This window comes from Ahaetulla prasina, chromosome 8, assembly GCF_028640845.1.
Source record: "Ahaetulla prasina isolate Xishuangbanna chromosome 8, ASM2864084v1, whole genome shotgun sequence".
Taxonomy (NCBI): domain Eukaryota; kingdom Metazoa; phylum Chordata; class Lepidosauria; order Squamata; family Colubridae; genus Ahaetulla; species Ahaetulla prasina.
In genome coordinates this window covers 225,070-247,566 of record NC_080546.1, presented here as the reverse complement: position 1 = coordinate 247,566, position 22,497 = coordinate 225,070, and the positions used below count along the sequence as shown (strand labels likewise).

At 49.1% G+C, this 22,497-nt stretch overlaps 1 protein-coding gene across 1 annotated transcript; it reads left to right on the top strand.

Moving 5' to 3' along the window:
• The first annotated feature begins 2,115 nt into the window (after positions 1-2,115).
• On the top strand, positions 2,116-4,061 carry TLX2 (T cell leukemia homeobox 2). Its single transcript, XM_058193049.1, has 3 exons — positions 2,116-2,488; positions 3,324-3,561; positions 3,845-4,061. The coding sequence occupies exons 1-3, from the start codon at positions 2,116-2,118 to the stop codon at positions 4,059-4,061; spliced, it is 828 nt and encodes a 275-aa protein (XP_058049032.1).
• The last annotated feature ends 18,436 nt before the right edge of the window (positions 4,062-22,497 follow it).

Sequence of the window (22,497 nt, the reverse complement as noted above, 5' to 3'; positions counted from 1 at the left end):
AGTTAGATTCACAGTCTAAGACTGATGGAAACTTTATTCAAGTCCCAACCAAGGACCTAAAATACCCTCTAAGAATTATAAGCAATTCTAAGCAGGGTGGGTTACTCTTTGTAAAATATTAGTTTTGTAAAATTATTTCGATAATTTCACTATTTCAAAATAGCGAGGGAATCCTTTAATTATGACTTCGAGGGCTCCAATCAAGATTAGTAGAACAACGAATTTCTTTTTATTATCATTTTCATCATTACTGAAATTAATACTAAGTAAGTATTTTACACATTATTGTAAACTGCTTCAACATTTACATAAATGAGAAACTCAGAACCACTGACCGCTGCCGTGATGCCTCCTGAGGCTTCTCTGGCTATGCCCGCTGGCTCCGAATTGTCTATGGAGGTTCTTAGCCATCCAGGCTTAGTTGTACCAAAGATCCTGGACTTTGTTTTTTCCTCGAAGACAGTTTTGCTTCTGATCCAAGAATCTTCTTCTGTTCTGATACAGCTTTCCTTGGGCCGCTCCGGGCCGCACAACGATTCAAGTACGCCTTTCTGTAGCAACTTGAAGACCCGGGTTTCTAAGACGGGCAGCTCATCTGACCGAGAAGAGTTCCGAATGACCTTTTGGGGGCTTTCATGTCACACCTTGGGCCGTTTCGTCGCTGCTGTTCTGATCCTAATTTTTATTCTAAGGGGGGAAAAAACGGTTTTGGAATGTGGAAGCGGTCAGGAAGTTTACAGCCGATTCGGACCCGTCCGGCAGCCACTCGCAGTTCCTTTTGTTTTGTTTTGTTTTGTTTATTTTATAGGAAATAAATAAAGGAAAAGACACTTCAGGCTGCTGAAAACTAAGGGGGCATCTGGCGAATGCAAGGAGCTGCTGGATAGACAGGTTGCCGAGGCATCTGGAGTCTGTTCCACGGTCACTAGGTTTCGCGGATTCTAACGCGGAATTTTCTCTCTCCGCTCGTGAAGCGGTCGAGAGGGCAGCGACGGGTCTCTCCTGGACATTTCCGCTCAATGGAGGTCGCCTTCAGCCTGGAGGGGGAACCGGGCTCATTTAAGGGCGGGGATGGGGACTGATGTTCCTCCTGCGCAGTCACTACTTAATCGACAACAGAGAGGGCGAATCTGGCTTGTCCCGGGTTGGGGAGAAAAGGAGGGAGCTTCTTCTAACGCCTGGCCTTGACCAAGCCCTTAGAACCAGTGACGTCTGACTCTGCTTTCAGGTGGGGCATGAGGGAGCAAAGGCAGCCGCCGCCAGGACTCGTGACTGAGGCTTTGGGGATTGGGCGCAGATGAACGGATGGGGAGAGTCCATGTCTTCGCTCCGCTCCCGGCCCTGAACTCGGGAGTGCCCTCTGAGCCGGGGAACCTTTTCATGGCCGGGTGGGGGGCGCCCGGTCCGGGCTGCAATGGAAGGCGGCTTGTTGGCGTTGAAAAGAAAAGCGACCGTAGACTTCTGTGAGAGCTGTTAATCCGGCCGCTAAAAGCAGAGAGCGGCTGCAGGCAGAATTGGCCATTGAGGCTGGAGTGTAGCGCCTGTTGCCGAGACTAGCTTTTCCCAGCCCCAGTCCTAGGCCAAAGGGGCTATCTGGATAAATGGTAGCGTCTTGCTGTCCGGGTGGAGCTTTTGGATCTGCAGAGGGAACTGTGGCCTTGGGGAGGCTGAGAAAATGAGTCTCCTCCTCGGCTTCCCTAATTGGGAGGAGGGGGGCGCACAGGGGTGGAGAAAACCGAGGTAAGGGCGGTTTCCCCTGGATGTGACACGTGACCCGCACCCACCCCCTGGCAATGGCCTGCCAATCACTGCTAGAGGCTACCAATCAGAGGGCTGAAGCCAGAGAATTTTGGCAGGCGGAGGTAGCTTCTCAGAGAAAACCGCCAGGAGCTCAAGGGCCCCCCTGGATCTCCGGGAGCAGCCCGTGCCTCTGGGTTGGTCCGGGTGCCGCTGCGACGGTCCCCTGCAGGCCCTGACTGCAGCGCGATGTTGCCTTCCACAAACGTGGGGTGGCCTTGCTCCTGGCGTGGCGCCCAGGGTACGGAGCGCCTGAGTACGGAACAGGGTTGCCGGAGGGCTGCTGGGGAGAGCCGCGCCAGCTGCTAAGGGAGCGGAATGGAAGGTCTGGGGCTGCAGCGGGAGACGGGACCCGCACCGCCACAGCCACCCGAGCCCATTCGCTTCGGAATCGATCAGATTCTGGGCTGCCCTCCGCCGCAGAGCTGCGTCGCCGAAACAGCAGCCCTCGAGGGCCACGGGGAAGCCGATCTTGCCCTCCAAAGCAGCGGCTACGAGGCGGAATATGGCCCCGCGTGCTCTCTCGGGGCTTATGTTCTCCCGGAGGCTTCGCCGAGCAACAGCGGGGTGATCCGAGTGCCCGCGCACCGCCCGATTCCCTCCATGGCCGTCCATCCTCGGCCGGCGGGAACCAGCCTTGCCTTCCCTTGGATGGAGCACAGCAGGCGACTAACCAAGGACCGGATGGCAGGTGAGCGGCGTTCGTGGCTCGGAGCCTTCTGAGGAGGCGATGGCCCCACCAACTTCGGTTAAAGCCGCGGGGCTTGGAGGCTCATCTGTACACAAACGCTCGGCAAATGTGGGAAGCGGGGCACGGGCCTAGTAGGCTGATTCCCAGCACTAGTGAGGAAGACGCAGGAATGAAGCCCCGACCCTTCGAACACCGGCCGCGGAGGGTTGTGGAGGGGAGATGGCCACTAGACAAAGCCTTTTCAGACAGAGAATCAGGGACTTTCCCCGAAGCTGCCCTAGAAAGAAACTAGTTTTGGGAGGGGCGGGAAGAGGCAACCTGGTCATCAGGGAGCGGCCCTGAGGAAGCTGCTTTTGAGAGACTTGGGAGGAAGAGGAACCGCTTTCTTGGTGCGGGGGAAGCGCGCGTTTCTATCTCGTTCCAACTAGTCTGCTTAGCAGACTTGCATTGGGGCGAGGGGCGCTAGGGCAGCGCTTGGCTCATGCCGGCTCTCCAGGCTCCTGGCTGCGACAGAAAAGTAGGGTTTTTTGAGCCCCCCGCCCCAAGAGTCCCAAGCGCTACCAACCTAGGGAGCCAAACGGCAGTTTTTAGGTCGCGCAGCTGACCCGCTGATCGAGAGCAGGGCCAGCCGCCGAGACGGAAGGCGGCTGCCGCCCTCCTGATCACTCTGACCGCCCCCTTCGGTAGGGCCGCCCGTCTCTCGTTCTCGAGAGCTGAGGGAATCTCATGGGATGTATCCTAGAGTGGATCCTGGAAGCTGAGGTCTCTATAGCCACCACGATCTGCTTCGGTGCTTCCGAATCTCAGGAACTCCGCTCTCTTGGTCTGCCCGTAGCCGCGTTGCCGCCCTTCTCCGTGGCCAGGCGGGTCGGCCACCCGTATCAGAATCGCACTCCGCCCAAGCGCAAGAAGCCGCGCACGTCCTTCTCCCGAGCGCAGATCTGCGAATTAGAGAAGCGGTTCCACCAGCAGAAATATTTAGCGTCCGCAGAGCGAGCAGCCCTGGCTAAAGCGCTCAAGATGACCGACGGCCAGGTCAAGACGTGGTTCCAGAACCGTCGTACAAAGTGGAGGTACTGGGGCGGGGAAAGGGGTGCGCGGAAGGAACCAGGGGACGGGCTGCGGAGTCTGCGATCGGATGGCTGCTTGGGGCGATTCTCTCCAGGCGATCGTGCCGGGAGGGGCTGTGTTCGGATGCCCGAGCACCAGCAGAGGGTTTGGGACGAGGGGCCGGTGGCGGACGGAGCAGGAGCTCTCTTCTGCTCATGCTCAGCGTTCCCTTACGCTTACCGGTTCCAAGCAGCCAACTCCGGCGTCTGCTTTCAGGCGCTGACGCCATTCCGGTTTCTCCAACAGGCGACAGACGGCGGAGGACCGCGAGGCGGAGCGCCAGCAGGCCAGCCGGTTGATGCTGCACCTCCAGCCAGACCCCTTCCCGAAGACTCTGGGGCAGCCGCTGCAACAGGACCCTCTCTGTTTGCACAACGCCTCGCTCTTCGCCCTGCAGAACCTACAGCCCTGGGCAGAGAACCACGAGGTTACCTCAGTCTCGGGAGCCGCCACCCTGGTGTGAGCAGAACCACGCACAGGGATGGGGGCTCCTTCACGGCCTGGCAGAGGCGTCCTGCACTTCCGCGCCGCTCACTGCCAGGGAGCAGCTTGCTCGGAACCGTGTGGATTCATTAGGGCGTCTCCCGAGCCCTCCGCCCAGATTCCAGGTGGCAAGGAGGCCTGGAAGAGTGGCCGTGTTACCGGGCAGCTGGGCTGTAGCCGGCCTTCTGTGCTTGCAGACCGCACCCGCAGGAAACGTGGGGCTTGGAGAGGGTTGAAAGCTGCACGTCCCCCAGCATGGATAGTCCAGCAAGTGGGAACCCAACGCAAAGCAGATGGGGAGGCGATGGTCAGCCCAGTCCTCCGCCAGGCGCTTCTCACGATCTTCCATTTGAATGCCTTGGGTCGTGAGTGGGGAACAGGACATCCGCCTCTCCCCTTTAAAAGCCGACCTCCCCACCAAAATGAGCCGCTTTTCCCGTGGAACCTTTGTCCAGGTAGCCAGATGAAGATTAGCCAGTCCACCTTCTTTGGATCGGCGCTAAGCTTGCAAAATGACTGTGCGGGAGATAGAGCCGATCTCCGGCCCACCGCATGGAGCCAGTTGAAACCACATCCCTGCTACTCCTCCAGTCCGCTGCCACCCCCTTACTCTCTCTTGCTTGCCTGCTGCTCTGCTGGATTTGGCCGAAGGGGCCGCGGGGGTCCATCGCAACGCGTATCGCAGAGGAGGATCGGCTGGTGGTATAGACCACTCCCGAGGCACCGGAAGTCAGACAGCCAGGAGTCACGTCCAGGAGGGCTTCTTTCTCACCCGGACGGGAGCTCCCCTCCCCGGCTCTTCCTGATCTCTGAGAAAGCACCAGCTGAAGCGCCTGTCCCAGCCCGCGCGGAGTGGCCTGCCTTCGGGGTCTCCGCCCACCTCTCCTGCCAGCTTGACTCGAGGAATCCGCAGCTGATGGCTTGGCAGCGGCTTAGCCGTGGCCACTGGCATTTCCTCCTTCTGAGCTTTGCCTCTTCCGGGCCTGGCCATTGGCCCTCCAGCATGGCTTGCTGACCGAAGACTGAACCCGCGGGCCCAAGAGAAGGAGCCACCGATGGAGCTCCCTGGCTTCTGGGGAGCGAGGCAGGATTTCGGAACCGGAGCTTGTCCCGGGGGTTGAAGCTGGCTCTGCTTCAGAGCCGTAGGAGGGAAAAGGCGCACCGGACGGAGTTCTTTGGGGCCGGTGCGCCCCCTGGCGCCCAGGATGAGAGTTGGGAGGCAATCAACAAAGGCTGGGGGGGGGGGGAAGTGGCATCGCTCCCCATTTGCTGCTGCCAGCTGATTGGCCAGAAGGGTGAAATCCTGGAGCATCAGCAGCACCGCCTCCTTCATTCATGCCCCCTCCTCTGGTTTATTTTTCTTTTTTTTTTGTCACAACAGTATACATAAACATCGACATAAAACAACAACACATCATAAAAGAAAAACATATATAAGTAAAAGTATGCAATAACTATATTAATTTGATATAATGAAGGGAACAATAGGACAGGAACGGTAGGCACTATTGTGCTCTTATGCACGCCCCTTATAGTCCTTTTAGGAATGGGGTGAGGTCAGTAGTAGACAGTTTTTGGTTGAAGATTTTGGGATTTTGAGTAGAGACTATGCAGTCAGGTAATGAGTTCCAAGCATTAACAACTCTGTTACAGAAGTCATATTTTCTGCAATCAAGTTTGAAGCGGTTGACATTTAGCTTGAATCTATTTTTTGCTCTTGTAATATTGCGATTGAAGCTGAAGTAGTCTTTTATAGGAAGGATATTGCAATAGATGATGGTTGCCCTTTGGTACAAGAGTAGGAGAGCAGGGAGCTGATGCCTTCCTGGGCAGTCCCACCATACTGTGCAGAGACAGGCCTGCCTTTCTTTTTTTTTCTTTTTTTTTATTGAAAAAGTTTTTTAAAAAACAAAGACATTTTTGCCCCTTTTTTCCCCCCTGCCTCCCAGAAAACCCCCTTCCCCCCTCCCTTCCCCCCCCCCCCAGCTTCCCGGGTCAATCACAAGGTATTGTTATACATAAACCAAACATAGAATAAAATTTTCCCTTCCAATCCAATTAGCCTCATCCAAAGCTTTTCATCTCCCAACCCCCTCCCCATTAAATAAAATAACTTTCTAATTATTCAAAGGCAATCTGATATTTCTTAATCTGATATCTGTTTTGTAGATAATCAATCCATTTTTTCCATTCAATTAAATATCTTTCCTGCATATTGTCCAGGCTCCAGTGACGTCACCGCTCCTGCCGGGTGCTCTAACAGGGCACTCCGCGTTAGAAGATTGTAAAAGTCAGTGAAACAGTATAAATCACTGTTCACTGACCTTAGCATACCCTTTGGGCATAAGGGGGTGTGCAGAGCTGTGGAAAAGTGGTAGATCTAGACAGGGGGTTTGCTCTTAAGAGCGAATTTTCCTGGATTTATGATCCCACCGAATTCCATTATCTCCAACTTCAAACGCGCTCCTGTTTTTTATCAGGAAAAAGGAGTAGGAGAGTCGCTTCTGCTCAAAAGGACTTATGAGAGAGACCTCTCAGCGGCTTTCGATACCATCGACCATGGTATCCTGCTGCGCCGGTTGGAGGGATTGGGAGTGGGAGGCACCGTTTATCGGTGGTTCTCCTCCTATCTCTCCGACCAGTCGCAGACGGTGTTGACAGGGGGGCAGAGGTCGACCCCGCGGCGCCTCACTTGTGGGGTGCCGCAGGGGTCGATTCTTTCGCCCCTTCTGTTCAACATCTATATGAAGCCGCTGGGTGAGATCATCAGTGGGTTCGGTGTGAGGTACCAGCTGTACGCTGATGACACCCAGCTGTACTTTTCCACACCGGGCCACCCCAATGAAGCTATCGAAGTGCTGTCCCGGTGTTTGGAAGCCGTACGGGTCTGGATGGGGAGAAACAGGCTCAAGCTCAATCCCTCCAAGACGGAGTGGCTGTGGATGCCGGCATCCCGGTACAGTCAGCTGAGTCCGTGGCTGACTGTCGGGAGCGAGTCATTGGCCCCGATGGAGAGGGTACGCAATTTGGGCGTTCTCCTGGATGAACGGCTGTCTTTTGAAAACCACTTCACGCCCGTCCCCAGGAGAGCTTTCCACCAGGTTCGCCTGGTGCACCAGTTGCGCCCCTTTCTAGACCGGGATGCCTTGTGCACAGTCACTCACGCCCTTGTGACGTCTCGTCTGGACTACTGCAATGCTCTCTACATGGGGCTCCCCTTGAGGGGCATCCGGAGGCTACAGTTAGTCCAGAATGCAGCTGCGCGGGTGATAGAGGGAGCCCCTCGTGGCTCCCGAGTGACACCTATCCTGCGCAGGCTGCACTGGCTACCTGTGGCCTTCCGGGTGCGCTTCAAGGTGTTGGTGAACGTCTTTAAAGCGCTCCATGGCATAGGGCCGGGTTACTTACGGGACCGCCTGCTGCTACCGAATACCTCTCACCGACCCGTGCGCTCTCACAGAGAGGGACTCCTCAGGGTGCCGTCGGCGCGACAGTGTCGTCTGGCGACGCCCAGGGGAAGGGCCTTCTCTGTGGGGGCTCCCGCCCTCTGGAACGAACTCCCCCCAGGACTCCGTCAACTTCCGGACCTCCGAACCTTTCGCCGTGAGCTTAAAACTCACTTATTTATCTGCGCTGGACTGGGTTAGTTTTTTAAGTTTATGGGTTTTTAATGGGTTTTATTTCTAAATTTTAACTCTGGCCAATTTAATAAGTTTTTTAATAGTATTTTAATTGTATTTATAGTGTATTATGTATTTTTACTTGGCTGTGAACCGCCCTGAGTCCTTCGGGAGAAGGGCGGTATACAAATTTAAATAATAAATAAATAAATAAATAAATTAAATTGATTGATTTTCTAAGCAGACGGGAATTTCACAAGCGTTCGATCTTTGATGTAGAATCAACACGGCAAGTACCGACTCCCTTTTTGAAACCTGAAACCTTTCTTTGTCTCTGATTAATTGACTTCTAAAATGGCGTCTGAAAGTGAAAGTAAAATTTTTTAGTACAACAAAGTAGCGTTATTTGTGGATTGTTACAAACGGAGTTCTCTTATACTGAATGGAGTAAAGGAAAGTTGTTAAGTTTAAATTCCTGATCTTTTTGAAGACAGAATGGCAGCTAAACCTTTAAAGCCTTCTGGAAGAAGGGGATCTGAACCAAGTCTTGAGGATATATTGAAAGTACAATTAAAACTTTCTGAAGATAGGCAAAAAGAGATGATGGAGAATTTTAATGCAAAAATAAGAGAAGATATTCTCATGGCAGTTCAAGGACTGAGTAAAAAAATTGAGGGATTGGAAGAGGAAATGCAACAGATCTCTCAGTCAAATAAGCATTTAGAAGATAAAATGCAAGGTGTTCAGAAAAAAGTGGATCAAAATGAAGATCAGGTTGTGATATTACAATATAAACTTATGGAAGGAGCTCTTAGAATTCGTGGTATGCAAGAACAGCGAGGAGAAGACTTAAGAAAAATTATATCAGAAGCATTGGCTGAATTTATTGAAGTGGAACCCCAAGAGGTAGCTTACCAAATTGATAAAATATATAGAGTTAACTCCTGGATCGCAAGACAAAGCTTCCTCGGGACATTGTGGTTTATTTTGTGAAAAGAACTATGAGAAATCAGATTCTGCAAGTTTCATATCAGACAACTTTAAAAATTGGAGAACAGGAGCTGAAGGTGTTGAAAGAGATTCCTTCCAAGATGTTAAGAGATAGGAAGGAATTTGTTTTTTTTACACAAGAACTTAAAAAACATCAGATTCAATTCAGATGGGAGGTGCCAGTTGGACTGACAGTATTTTATCAAGGAAGGAGATATAGAATTGACACTGTTTTAAAGGCAAAGGATTTTCTTTCTACAGTTTTGAAAGTTGAAACAGAAGTGATAGAAAAACTTCAAGAGATTCAAGAAGGCGTGGTGATCCAAGAGCCTTTATTGCTGCCAGCATTAGAGGAACCACAAGAGCAAAGGGTGACAAGAGGAGCTCTTAAGGGTAAAGAAGAGCAACAGTCTCAAAGTAAAAGTCAGGATCCCAGTATGGAAGCTGTGGGAGGAGCCAGACGGAAGATACCGGAGGAGGATCTTCCGTTGTTTGCTTCAAAGCTTCAGGAGGCCAGTAATGGCAAATAAAATTTTGTCATGGAATGTTAATGGCTTGAATTCAGCTCAGAAAAGAAGGAAAATATTTCACTACTTGAAACAATTTTAAAATGATGTGATTTGTTTGCAAGAGACACATATAAAATTATCAGACCAAAAATATTTAATTAACTCAAAATTAGGTAAACATTTTGTTGCATCAGCTTTGGAAAAGAAGCATGGAATTGTTGTATATATCAGGAAGGATATACCAGCTAAGTTAATTGAGGCAGATACTCAAGGAAGATTTATTGCTATTGAACTGGTGATAGATGCAAAAAAGACTTTGCTGATAGGTATTTATGCACCTAATCAGCAACAAGAAAAGTTTTATAAAATGTTACACGAGAGGTTGATCCTCTGGGATTATAGTTCGTTTATTTTATTAGGAGACTGGAATGGAGTAATTGATACAAGAAGTGATAAGAGAACCTCTTCCAAGAAGATACCTATACATGCAAAACTACCAAAATCCTTTTTTGAAATGATGGAAGACTTTGAGTTTAGAGATATATGGAGGTTACGGAATCCAGATGAGAGAGATTTTACTTTTTTTCCCGATAGGCACCAATCTTTGATTTTATTTTAATTTCTAATGACTTGCTTTCTAGGGTGAAGAAAATGAAGATATTTCCGAGGTGTTTAACTGACCATAGCCCAGTATGGATGGAATTATTACAAGGGAAAAAAGGTGGTAGAACATGGAGGTTGAATGAAAATCTGTTTAGATATGAGGATAATGTAAATCATTGTAAGAAACAGTTGAAAGAATTTTTTGATTTTAATATGCACAAAGGGACACCTATAGGAACTGTGTGGGAGGCGAGTAAAGCTTTTATTAGAGGGATATTGATATACTTGGACAACAGGCAAAGGAATAATAAACAAAGGCAGCGTAGGTACTTGGAAGAAGAAATTCAAAGGAAGCAACAGTTATTAATTCAAAACCCACAAGATCACAAACTTAAAGAGGCTATAAAAATATTACAGAGTCAATTTAATATGTTAATGGCAGACCAGGTGGCAACAAATATACAATATGCTAAACATAATACCTTTTGTAATGCAAATAAACCTGGGAGATGGTTGGCATATAACTTAAGGAAAAAACAGAAAGCACGTGTCATACAAAAAATAGAATATAAAGGCAAAGAGATATATCAACAGGATAAAATTAAAAAGGCATTCTCAGAATTTTATACTGCACTATATGCAAAAGACAAAATATTGAATAGGGACATTTATGATTATTTGAAAGATTATAAGGTTAATATTCTAACATTAGAACAGAGGGAGGAGCTGAATCGGCCGATAGCTACTGGAGAAATAGTGGAGGCAATTAAACAATTAAAATGGGGAAAACCCCTGGTACAGATGGTCTTACAGCAAGTTATTATAAAAAAATACAGGATGAAATATTAGGCCCACTTAAAGAATTATTTAATCAGATACAACTAGGAGTGGGAATACCCCCATCATGGAAAACATCTTTTATTTCACTGATACCAAAAGAGGAGCAAGATTGCTCTAAACCCGGTAACTACAGGCCAATTTCACTTTTAAATAATGATTATAAGATTTTTGTAAAAATAATAGCAAATAGATTAATGTTAGTTTTACAACAAAGAATTCATACTGATCAATCTGGTTTTATAAAAGGGAGGCAGATGAGGAATAATGTTAGACAGATTATTAATATATTGGAATATTTGGAAAAGAAGAATACTTCAGCAGCACTTATTTTTTTGGATGCAGAGAAAGCTTTTGATCGATTGCATTGGGATTTTTTATTTAAATTAATAGAGAAAATGCAATTTGGAGATTGTTTTGTTAGAGTAATTAAAGCGATTTATGGAGAGCAAACAGCACAGATTATAATAAATGGTAGTTTGACAGAAGTTATTAAGATTGCGAAAGGAACGAGACAGGGATGTCCCTTATCACCATTATTGTTTGTTTTGACTCTGGAACCATTATTAGATAAAATACGAGAATTAACGAAAATAGAGGGAATTAAGATTAGACAATATGAGTACAAAGTTAGAGCTTTTGCAGATGATGTAGTGGTTACTTTAACAAATCCTATAAATTCAAGTAGATTTTTGTTGGAAGTAATTGATAAATATGGAAAGGTATCAGGATTTAAAATAAATCAGAATAAAACAAAAGTGATAATTAAAAATATGTCTATACAACAGAAACAAAAACTAGAGGAAATGACAGGATTTGAGGTAGTAAAAAAGGTTAAATACTTAGGGGTTTATATTAGCTCATCGAACAAGAAACTTTATAAGAATAATTATGACTTGCTATGGCAAAAAGTTCAGAATGATATGAGTGTCTGGAAAAAATTGCAGTTATCGCTATTGGGAAGGATTGCGGCTATTAAAATGAATAGAGAAAATGCAATTTGGAGATTGTTTTGTTAGAATAATCAAAGCGATTTATGGAGAGCAAACAGCACAGATTATAATAAATGGTAGTTTGACAGAAGTTATTAAGATTGCGAAAGGAACGAGACAGGGATGTCCCTTATCACCATTATTGTTTGTTTTGACTCTGGAACCATTATTAGATAAAATACGAGAATTAACGAAAATAGAGGGAATTAAGATTAGACAATATGAGTACAAAGTTAGAGCTTTTGCAGATGATGTAGTGGTTACTTTAACAAATCCTATAAATTCAAGTAGATTTTTGTTGGAAGTAATTGATAAATATGGAAAGGTATCAGGATTTAAAATAAATCAGAATAAAACAAAAGTGATAATTAAAAATATGTCTATACAACAGAAACAAAAACTAGAGGAAATGACAGGATTTGAGGTGGTAAAAAAGGTTAAATACTTAGGGGTTTATATTAGCTCATCGAACAAGAAACTTTATAAGAATAATTATGACTTGCTATGGCAAAAAGTTCAGAATGATATGAGTGTCTGGAAAAAATTGCAGTTATCGCTATTGGGAAGGATTGCGGCTATTAAAATGAATGTGTTACCTAGATTTTTGTTTCTGTTCCAGATGATACCAATAATTAAAAAGGATAAAAATTTGGAAGATTGGCAGATTGGGATTAATAAATTTATATGGCAGGGTAAAAAGGCGAGGGTTAAAATGAAAATAATACAGGACTCACAGGAAAGAGGTGGCTTAAAAATGCCTAACTTCAAACTATATTATGAAGCAGTAGCCCTTTCAGTAATAAGTGACTGGTTTAATTTAACGGAGGAAAGAATTTTGAATATAGAAGGTTATGACTTGTTATATAGATGGCATGCATATTTATTTTATGAAAAAAAAGTGGATAGGGCTTTTAAGAATCATGTGTTGAGAAGTGCTCTTTTGGTCTGGAAAAATATTCTTATAAATTAGATTACAAGATTCCTATATGGGCGAGCCCTAGACATGCAATAGAGAATATAAATATAGAACAGAAACAGGAAATGATTACTTATAAAGAACTTTTGTATGCTGAAGGAGGTAGATTGCAATTAAAATCATTACAGGTATTAAATGAAGAAGGGAGGAATTATACTTGGTTTCAATATGGGCAAATAAGTGCTAGATGGAAAGAAGATCAAAAAATTGGTATAATGCAAAGGGAGGAAAATTTAATAAAGCAAATTAGAAATCAGACCCAGGAGCATATAAAGAGATTGTATAATGTGTTGCTTGAAATAGATTCGGAAAAGGATTTGGTAAAGGACTGTATGATAAAATGGGCACAGAATATTCAGGAACCAATAATGTTGGAAACATGGGAGAAAATCTGGGTTAGAAATGTTAAGTTTACACAAGCACAGAATTTAAGGGAAAATTTTTATAAGATGTTTTATAGATGGCACTTAGATCCCAAAAAATTATCACGTATGTATCCTAATATCCAAGCGAAATATTGGAGGTGTGATTGTGATGACGCTACATATTTTCATATTTGGTGGACTTGCAAGAAAATTAAGGCCTTTTGGATAAGAATTTGGTGGATTATTCAAAATGTACTGAAGAAGAAGATAAAGTTCCTGCCACAATTTTTCCTTTTGGGAATTATAACGGATTGTACAGGGACTGAGACTAAACTGATTCTGAATTTAATAACAGCAGCAAGACTGTTGATTGGACAATATTGGAAGAAAGAAGAGGTACCTACAATAGAAGAATGGATACTGAAAGTCATTAATTTGGCTGAGATGGCAGCCTTTCTTGAGGCTGCAGGGGCAGTTCCTTGGCATTTTAGGTGTTCAGGGACTGTTTCACGTTGGAGGCTGTTGTGGATTCACTCTGAAGGAGAACTCTGTGTATTGGAACAATCGATCACTGGGTTCCCCCTCTAACACAACCATGGACCCCAAACAAGGGAAAAGCCAAGATTTTTACAGAAGGTGAGGGCTACAAGGTGGAAAATCCTAGCCTGGCTGGCCAAGTCCTGGCCTGGTACCTGGGTGAGGTCTGTGGTTGGGCAAAGGGGGGGCTTGGGAGGGCAGCCAAACTGGGGAAGCCCTCCTCTCCCAAGAATGTTGAGGTCATCAGTGATGGAGGAAAGGAAAGCTGGGGCTTCTGTGGGTTGCTTTTTTTTTTTAGCTCAGTTTAATAGGATTAGCCCTAGCCCTAGAGGGATGACCTGGCCTTGAACCTGTTGTGGGCAGAGTGGAAAACCAGGGGAGGGGCACACTCCCAGGAAGAATTTGGGCTCAGTACAAGCTGCATCACCCCTTTTCACCAGGAATTGAGAAGGATTATCTGCTCCCTGTTTCTTGTGTTTTTGGCCTGCCTTGCAGGGTTGGCATAAATTTATTTATTTATTTATTATTTAAATTTTTATACCGCCCTTCTCCCGAAGGACTCAGGGCAGTGTACAGCTGGATTAAAACAATTCAATATACAAATTAAAACAACAATTAAAATACATATTCTATAAGTGGCCAAGAATTAAAACCGTCGAATTGACCCATACTAAAATACCCCAATTAAAATTATTAAAAATTCAAAAATTTTAAAATTTAAAAATCAAGCCAGTCCCGCTTGGATAAACAGATACTTTTTCAATTCACGGCGAAAGGTCCGAAGGTCAGGTAATTGGCGCAAACCGGGGGGAAGTTCGTTCCAGAGGGTAGGTGCTCCAACAGAGAAGGCCCTTCCCCTGGGGGCTGCCAGCCGACATTGCTTGGCGGACGGCACCCTGAGAAGACCCTCTCTGTGTGAGCGTACAGGTCAGTGGGAGGCATAAGGTAACAGCAGGCGGTCCCATAAGTACCTGGGCCCTAAGCCATGGAGCGCTTTAAAGGTGGTAACCAACACCTTGAAGCGCACCCAAAAGACCACAAGTAGCTAGTGCAGACTGCGCAGGAGCGGTGTTACTTGGGAGCAACGTGTGGCTCCCTCAATCACCCGTGCAGCTGCATTCTGAACTAACTGGAGCCTCCGAGTGCACTTCAGGGATAGCCCCATGTAGAGAGCATTGCAATAATCTAGACGAGAAGTGACGAGAGCATGAGTGACCGTGCATAAGGCATCCCGGTCAAGAAAGGGGCGCAACTGGCGAACCAGGCGGACCTGGTAAAAGGCTCTCCTGGAGACGGCCGCCAACTGATGTTCAAACGACAGCCGTCCATCCAGGAGAACGCCCAAGTTGCGCACCCTTTCTGTTGGGGCCAATGACTCGCCCCCAACAGTCAGCCGCGGTTGCAGCTGACTGTACCGGGGTGCCGGCATCCACAGCCACTCCGTCTTGGATGGATTGAGTCTGAGTCTGTTTCTCCCCATCCAGACCCTTACGGCTTCCAGGCACTGGAACTTCAATATCTTCGTTGGGGTGGCCCGGGGTGGAAAAGTACAGCTGAGTATCATCAGCGTACAGCTGGTAACTCACCCCAAAGCCACTGATGACCTCGCACAACGGCTTCATATAGATGTTGAACAGGAGAGGCGAGAGAATCGATCCCTGAGGCACCCCACAGGTAAGCGCCTCGCGGTCGATCTCTGCCCTCCTGTCAACACCGTCTGCGACCGGTCAGAGAGATAGGAGGAGAACCACTGATAAACGGTGCCTCTCACTCCCAAACTCTCCAACCGGTGCAGCAGGATACCATGGTCGTCATGGAAGCCTGGAACTCCTGGACCACCGTTGATGAAAAGCTGGCCGATGGCAGGTTGAAATCCCCCATGACCAAAAGTCTGGGAATCTCAACCGCCACCCCGGCAAGCACCTCCAGTAGCTCAGGCAGGGCTGTAGTCATGCAGCAAGGAGCCAGGTACGCGATCAACAGACTCATCTGATTCTTATGGCCCCACTTCACAAGGAGGGATTCACAATCGGCTATCCGAGGCACAGTGGACTCTCTCGGCTCCAGACCTTCCCTCATCACAACCGCCACCCCTCCACCCCTACCCTGGGCCCTCGGTTGATGGAATGCTCGGAATCCCGGAGGGCACAGTTCGGCCAGTGGTACACCCCCTTCTGTGCCCAACCAGGTCTCCGTAATGCCCATAAAGTCCGCGGACTCCCCCTGAATAAGATCACAAATCAGGGGGGCCTTATTGACCATGGACCGGGCATTGCACAACATCAACCAGAGGCCCAAGCTCTGAGGATCCTGACCTTCTGGGGAACGGGTAAGGACTAAGGGGCCGGAGCACGTGATTGCTTTTAAACAGCGAGCACGTGCTCCCAGAAAATGATACGGCCCCTTGCTTCCGCCACATCTGCCCCTCCCGCTTACCATACAGATGGAACCACCCTCATCGCCTGGAACGTGCCCCCCCCCGCCCTCGGACCAGATGAAAAAATGCCGTGAACAAACCCCGGGACTGGACATACCCTCCCCGACGGGTTTCCCCCCCCCACCCGTCTCTTCCCTTCCCCCCTTTAAAAGACCCTTTTTAAAAAACCTATTTACAAATCCCCAAAGGTTCTTCTTCATCGGATGCCACCTCTCCGGGTCCCAAGACCCCGCATTAAGGCAGGCCCTCGATAACCCGGAGGGCCATTCCTGCGAGGCGGGGGAACCTCGTAGTCGGAGAAGTTCAGCAGGCGAATATTTCATGCAAAGATTATAAATAACAGCAGGAAAAAAGGGGTTCCCTGGTCGCAAGATGATATCGCGGCCTACAGACAAAGCTAGGACAGTCACGAACCAAGGCCAAAACGGCCGGTAGGGGCAACAATAAAGATGGAAATTCGGCTGATGGATTCCGCCCGTTAATGCCACCCATAATAAATGCAGCAAGAGTTTTTTTTTTTTTTGCCCACCAATTCTGACCATGATTAGATCCGAGGCCGTCCAAAATAGATGCCGCCATTACCAGAAGCAGAAAAAGATTTCTAGCCGCAGATGTCGCACGATGTAATATACAGCCAAAGTCAGCTGAAGTCAAAATTCCGTCTGCCAGAGCCACCTGTGTCCAACGCCGCTGGTATCAATGCCGCTGATGAATAATACGGCAAACAGTCCAGCCGCCAGCCGCTGATGACAAGTGCGGCCATAACGCGGTCAGACGGTCCCAGATGTTGCCGATGATATACTGATGGTATCGCTGGTATCAATGCCGCTGAACAATGCCGCTGATGGACAAAGCGGCAAACACTCAGCCGCCGATGTCGTGTGCGGCCGACAAGCAGCAAACCACGATCCGGCCCAGCCATTTCTAGCGAGCGCCGCTCTACGCCGCGCCCCTCCAAAATGGCCACCACCATCTGCCACCGATGGTATCAATGCCGCTGAACAATACCGTCGATGGACTAAGCGTCGAACACCCGACCGCCAATATCATATGCGGCCACAAAGCAGCAACTGCGATCCGGCCCGGTCCGGCCCTTTCCAGCGGACGCCACTCCGCGCCCCACCAAAAATGGCCGCCGCCATCCGCCGTCCGCCACCCACCCGCCACTCCAGCCCCATTCCCGGTGGCCGAGGGTCTGGCAAGACCCAAAGGTCTCCTTTCGGCTGCCGGAAAGATGATCTACGGGGCGGAGGGCCCAGGCGGCTCGGTGGCCATCTCCACAGCATCACGGCCAGGAAAAAACCCGACCCACCGTCTGCATGAATCTCAGAACGCCGCCATTCCCGCGCATGCGTAGAAGAAGAATCCATTTGTGCCTGCTGGAAAGAAAAATTACTGTTCTCTATTATTACATATGAAAGGGACATGGTGGCTCAGGGGCTAGGACGTTGAGCTTGCTGATCAAAAGATCGGCAGCTCGGCGGTTTGAATCCCTAGTGCTGCCTTGTAACGGGGTGAGCTCCTGTTACTTGTCCCAGCTTCTGCCAACCTAGCAGTTTTGAAAGCACGTAAAAATGCAAGTAGAAAAAATAGGGACCACCTTTGGTGGGAAGGTAACAGCGTTCCGTGCACCTTTGGCATTGAGTCATGCCAGCCACATGACCACGGAGATGTCTTCAGACAGCGCTGGCTCTTCGGCTTTGAAACGGAGCACATATGTGCGAGGGGAACCTTTACCTTTATTATTACATATATATTGGTAAAAGTTTGAAGAACAGTAATAAGAACTACAATAAATTAAATCAAAACAGAAAAAGTGAAAAAGAAAGAACATAAAAAGCTGAAAGTGCAATGAAAAATGAAAACTAAAAAAACAGAAAGAGCAAGATATAAAGAAAAATATAAAGATACAAAGAAATGACTTGCAATATTTTTCATAGCAGTTATAAGTACAATTATATTTTAACCTCTCTAAAATTACATCATGTCTCTCTTCTTTTTATGCAAAAAGTTTATAAAAACCTCTCAGTCACCAATAAATGTAGATACACTTTTCTATTCAAATAATTTATCCATTTCAGCAAACAGTCTTCCCTAGTGAGTAGAATTAAAGCCTTCCATCTTTGTTCATATAATAATATCTCCTTGGCAGTCATATATTGAAAAAAAATCTTCCATCATTTTTTTCTGTTTATATATTAATCCTAAAAGGAAAAGTTCTGGCTCTAACTGAATACTTATCTTTAAAATCCTCTGAATGTATCTGAGCTCACATTTTAAAAACTTTTTTACATTTCAATCAAGCATGATAAAATATCCCTTCACGTAGTTCACATCTCCAGATATCTTATAAAAATTCTCTTTGAAGATCATAACAAAATGGAAATTTCAGTCTTTTTAACCACATATTTTCCCATAGATCCATTTGTATATTATAAGCAACATGCTTAGCTCATACATTTTTCTGTTATTCCTCTGTTTTAAATTTCAACAAAAGTTTGTACATTTTAGCAATTACATGTTCATAATCATACACAATTATATTTCAAATTCTCTTACTTTGCTCCATTCCATATTTTTATCTATTTTAAATCTTTCAAATAATTGTAAATGGAAAAAACATTGACAGCTATTTGTTGTTGTTGCTAGTTGCAAAGTCATTTCTGACCTACCATGACCCCATGGACAATGTTCCTCCAGGCCTTCCTGTCCTCTACCATCCTCTGGAGTCCATAATTTCTACTGCGCATGTCCAAGATGGCGCCGCGCCGCTGAACAGCTGTGGCGGCGACGGGCCTATCTTGGACCCGACCGGGTCGGGGGGGTCTTTTGGACAGCTTTGACCCCCCGCCCGGGTAGAGGACAGTACGACGGATCGGAGGATGGGCGAAACGAAGCGGGGCGCCCCCGGGTTCCTTCGGGAGGAGTCCCGGAGCATTCCCCCTCCCCCCGGCAGCGATAAGACCGGCGGCGGCCTGGCATTTTCCAGCGGTGGCGGCGGCGGCGGCGGCGGTCGGCTTTTCGGTGGCTGCAGCGGCGGCCTAGCTTAGCTCTGCCCTAGGAAGGGCTTTAGAGCCTCTCCTCTTCGCCCCTTGGTCTGCGGTGTCAGAGGTGGGGGCCTTTTCCAACGGCGGCGGCGGCGGCGGCGGCGGCCTGGCCTGGCGTTGCTCCTGGAGGAGCCTTGAGCTCTCCCTCCGGTGGTGGCAGCGATGGCGGCGGCCTGGCGGACCGGCCTGGGGGGGGCCTAGCCTGTGGGTGGGCGGCTGGGCCCTGCGGTGGCATGACCCAGCAGGCCCGGCGGGTGAGTGGCCTACTTCAGCTGGCGGCCTGGCTTAGCGACCATGAAGAGGCCCGATGGTCACCTTCTTTGCCACTCTGAAGGTTATCCACGGGCCTAGGGACGCCTCCCTACCATCTTGAGGCGTCTATGGCTGTCTGTGGGGCTTTTGAGTCCTTTGCCCCCGGATTTTGGGAGAGAGGCGTCTCGTCGGTGGAGTGGCTGGCCATTAGGCACGTGCCGTCCTCTTTGTCATCTTGAAGGACGATCACGGCCATGCGGGCGCCTTTTTTCATCATTTTAGAGGACACCTAAGGGCGGCTGCAAGGGACTTTTGAAGATCTTTGGCCCCAGTGGGGTGAATTGAGGCGGGTCCTGGACAATCCTAGCTGGACTACTGTAGGACTTTATCCTTTCCCCATTTCCTCGTCCATAGTCCACCCTCGGGATAGGAGGGTTGGTGCTCTGATTTACTCATGGCGGTTTTCATCTACCGCCTAAGAACTATATTTTGTCTGTCTTTCACCCGGAACTACTGGTGTGTCAATTTCCATCGTGACAGGTCCAGGATGGGTCTACTTGCGGACTTTTAGCATGCGGACATTTACTGCGGCTGACCTTCTTGCCCTCGAGATTCCCTCTCTCGCGGGTTTGGCCTCCACGCTATCGAGGCCCATCTTGAGGACGGTTTGGAACCCGAGAGATGGCATGCCAAAATAGGAGACTCAGGGTTTTTAATTAATTGTTTTAATAGGTTTTTAAGGGAATTTTAATGGGAATTTTAAGGGAGGGGTGGGGAGGGATTCGGCGGGTGGGGAGAGAACCCGTCGGGGAGGTGGGAGGTTAAGGCGGGCATTGGGGTAGCCCGTCGGGAGGAGCCAGTCGTTGCGCGTGCTCGTGGCGGTTTTAATAGGTTCGGAGGTTAGGGGAGATTGCGTTCCTGTTGGTGAGGGTGGCCTGATTTCCACGGTAAGTGGGAGGGGCAGATATGGCGGAAGGGGGGGATCATATCGTTCGGGGGGGGCGCGCGCCCGATGTGTGCAAGCGGTCGCCCGCCCGATCCCCGTCCTTTCCCGTTCCCGGATGGTCAAGACCCCCAGAGCCTGGGCCTTCGGCTGATGTTATGCAACGCACGGTCCGTAGCTAATAAGGCCCCCCTAATATACGACCTTATCCAGGGGGGCGCTGCGGACCTTATAGGCGTTACGGAAACCTGGCTGGGCACGGAAGGGGTGTGCCTTGTTGAGATGTGCCCACGGGTTTCCGTGCATTCATCAGCCGAGGCCCAGGGTAGGGGTGGGGGTGGCGGTTGTGATTAGAGAGCCTAGAGCCGAGGGAGACCACTGTACCTCAGATTGCGGGTGCGAATCCCTCTTTGTGAGATGGGGTCATAGGTGCCAGATGGGTTTGCTGATCACGTACCTGGCTCCTTGCTGCGTGACAGCTGCCCTGCCCGAGCTCCTGGAGGTGCTGGCGGGGTGGCAGTTGAGACCCCAGACTTTTAGTCATGGGGACTTTAACTGCCATCGTCCGGCTCGTCATCGACGGCAGCTCGGGAGTTCATGGCTTCCATGACGGCCTTGGACCTGACCCAAGTAGTTGATGGCCCTACTCACATTGGGGTGGCACTCTGGACCTGATTTTGTCTCTGGTCAGTGGTTGAGAGATCTGGACTTAAAGGAAATAGTCACTGAACCTATGTCATGGTCAGATCACTCTCTTCTTCGCCTGGACTTTCTGACCGCCATTCACCACCGCGGGAGGCGGAGCCGACACGTTGGTTCCGTCCCAGGCGCCTGATGGACCGGAGGGGTTCGGACGGAGCTTGGGCCATTTCCTGAGAGTCTGGCTCACGGCTCGGTTGAGGAACTTGTTGCGGCCTGGGAGCGGGCGCGGGGCCTTAGACCGGTCGTGCCTTTGCGACCTCTGACCCGGCGCGGGTCCCAACCGGCTCCTTGGTTCTCCGAGGAGCTGAGAGGATGAAGCGCGGAGAAGACGCCTAGAGAGTTCCTGGAGGTCTAGCCGTTCAGAAGCTGATCGGACACTAGTGAAGTCCTATACTAGGGCTTACCTAGTGGCATTGAGGGAAGCGAGGCGTAGCTACGCCTCCTCCCTCATTGCATCGGCAGATAACCGCCCAGCCGCCCTGTTTCGGGTGACCCGCTCCCTCCTACACCAGGGGGGGCGGGATGACCCGTTGCAGGGGCGTGCTGGGGGGTTTAACGGTTATCTATACGATAAAATCGTTCAGCTTCGGGATGGTTTGGACCAAGATTGCGGTGATACGGGTGAGACGGCTGAGGGTGGTCTTGGTGACATTTTATGGGATGAGTTTGACCCTGTCGCTCCCGAGGACATGGACAGGTTGTTGGGGAGGCTGAATGCCACCACATGTTTACTGGACCCGTGCCTCCTGGTTGGTGCTGGCCACGCAGGAGGTGACACGAGGCTGGCTCAGGCGATTCTGGCGCTTCTTTGGTGGAGGTGTCTTTCCGGCCGCCTTGAAAGAGGCGGTGGTGAGGCCCTCCTCAAGAAGCCTTCCTGGACCCGGCTGTTTTAGGTAATTATCGTCCGGTCTCAACCTTCGCGGCGAAGGTTGTTGAGAGTATGGTGGCATATCAGTTTCCTTGCACCTGGATGAAACTGTCTATCTAGACCCGTTCCAGTCCGGTTTCCGACCCGGTTACAGCACAGAGACGGCTTTGGTCGCGTTGGTAGATGATCTCTGGAGGGCCAGGGATAGGGGTTGTTCCTCTGCCCTGGTCCTATTAGACCTCTCAGCGGCTTTCGATACCATCGACCATGGTATCCTGCTGCGCCGGTTGGAGGGATTGGGAGTGGGAGGCACCGTTTATCGGTGGTTCTCCTCCTATCTCTCCGACCGGCCGCAGTCGGTGTTGACAGGGGGGCGCCTCACTTGTGGGGTGCCGCAGGGGTCGATTCTCTCGCCCCTTCTGTTTAACATCTACATGAAACCGCTGGGTGAGATCATCAGTGGTTTCGGTGTGAAGTACCAGCTGTACGCAGATGACACCCAGCTGTACTTTTCAGCTGGACCACCCCAACGAAGCTGTCGAAGTGCTGTCCGGTGTCTGGAGGCCGTCGGGTCTGGATGGGGAGAAACAGGCTCAAGCTCAATCCCTCCAAGACAGAGTGGCTGTGGATGCGGCATCCCGGTACAGTCAGCTAAATCCGTGGCTGACCATCGGTGGCGAGTCATTGGCCCCGATGGAGAGGGTGCGCAACAGCGTCCTCCTGGATGAGCGGCTGTCT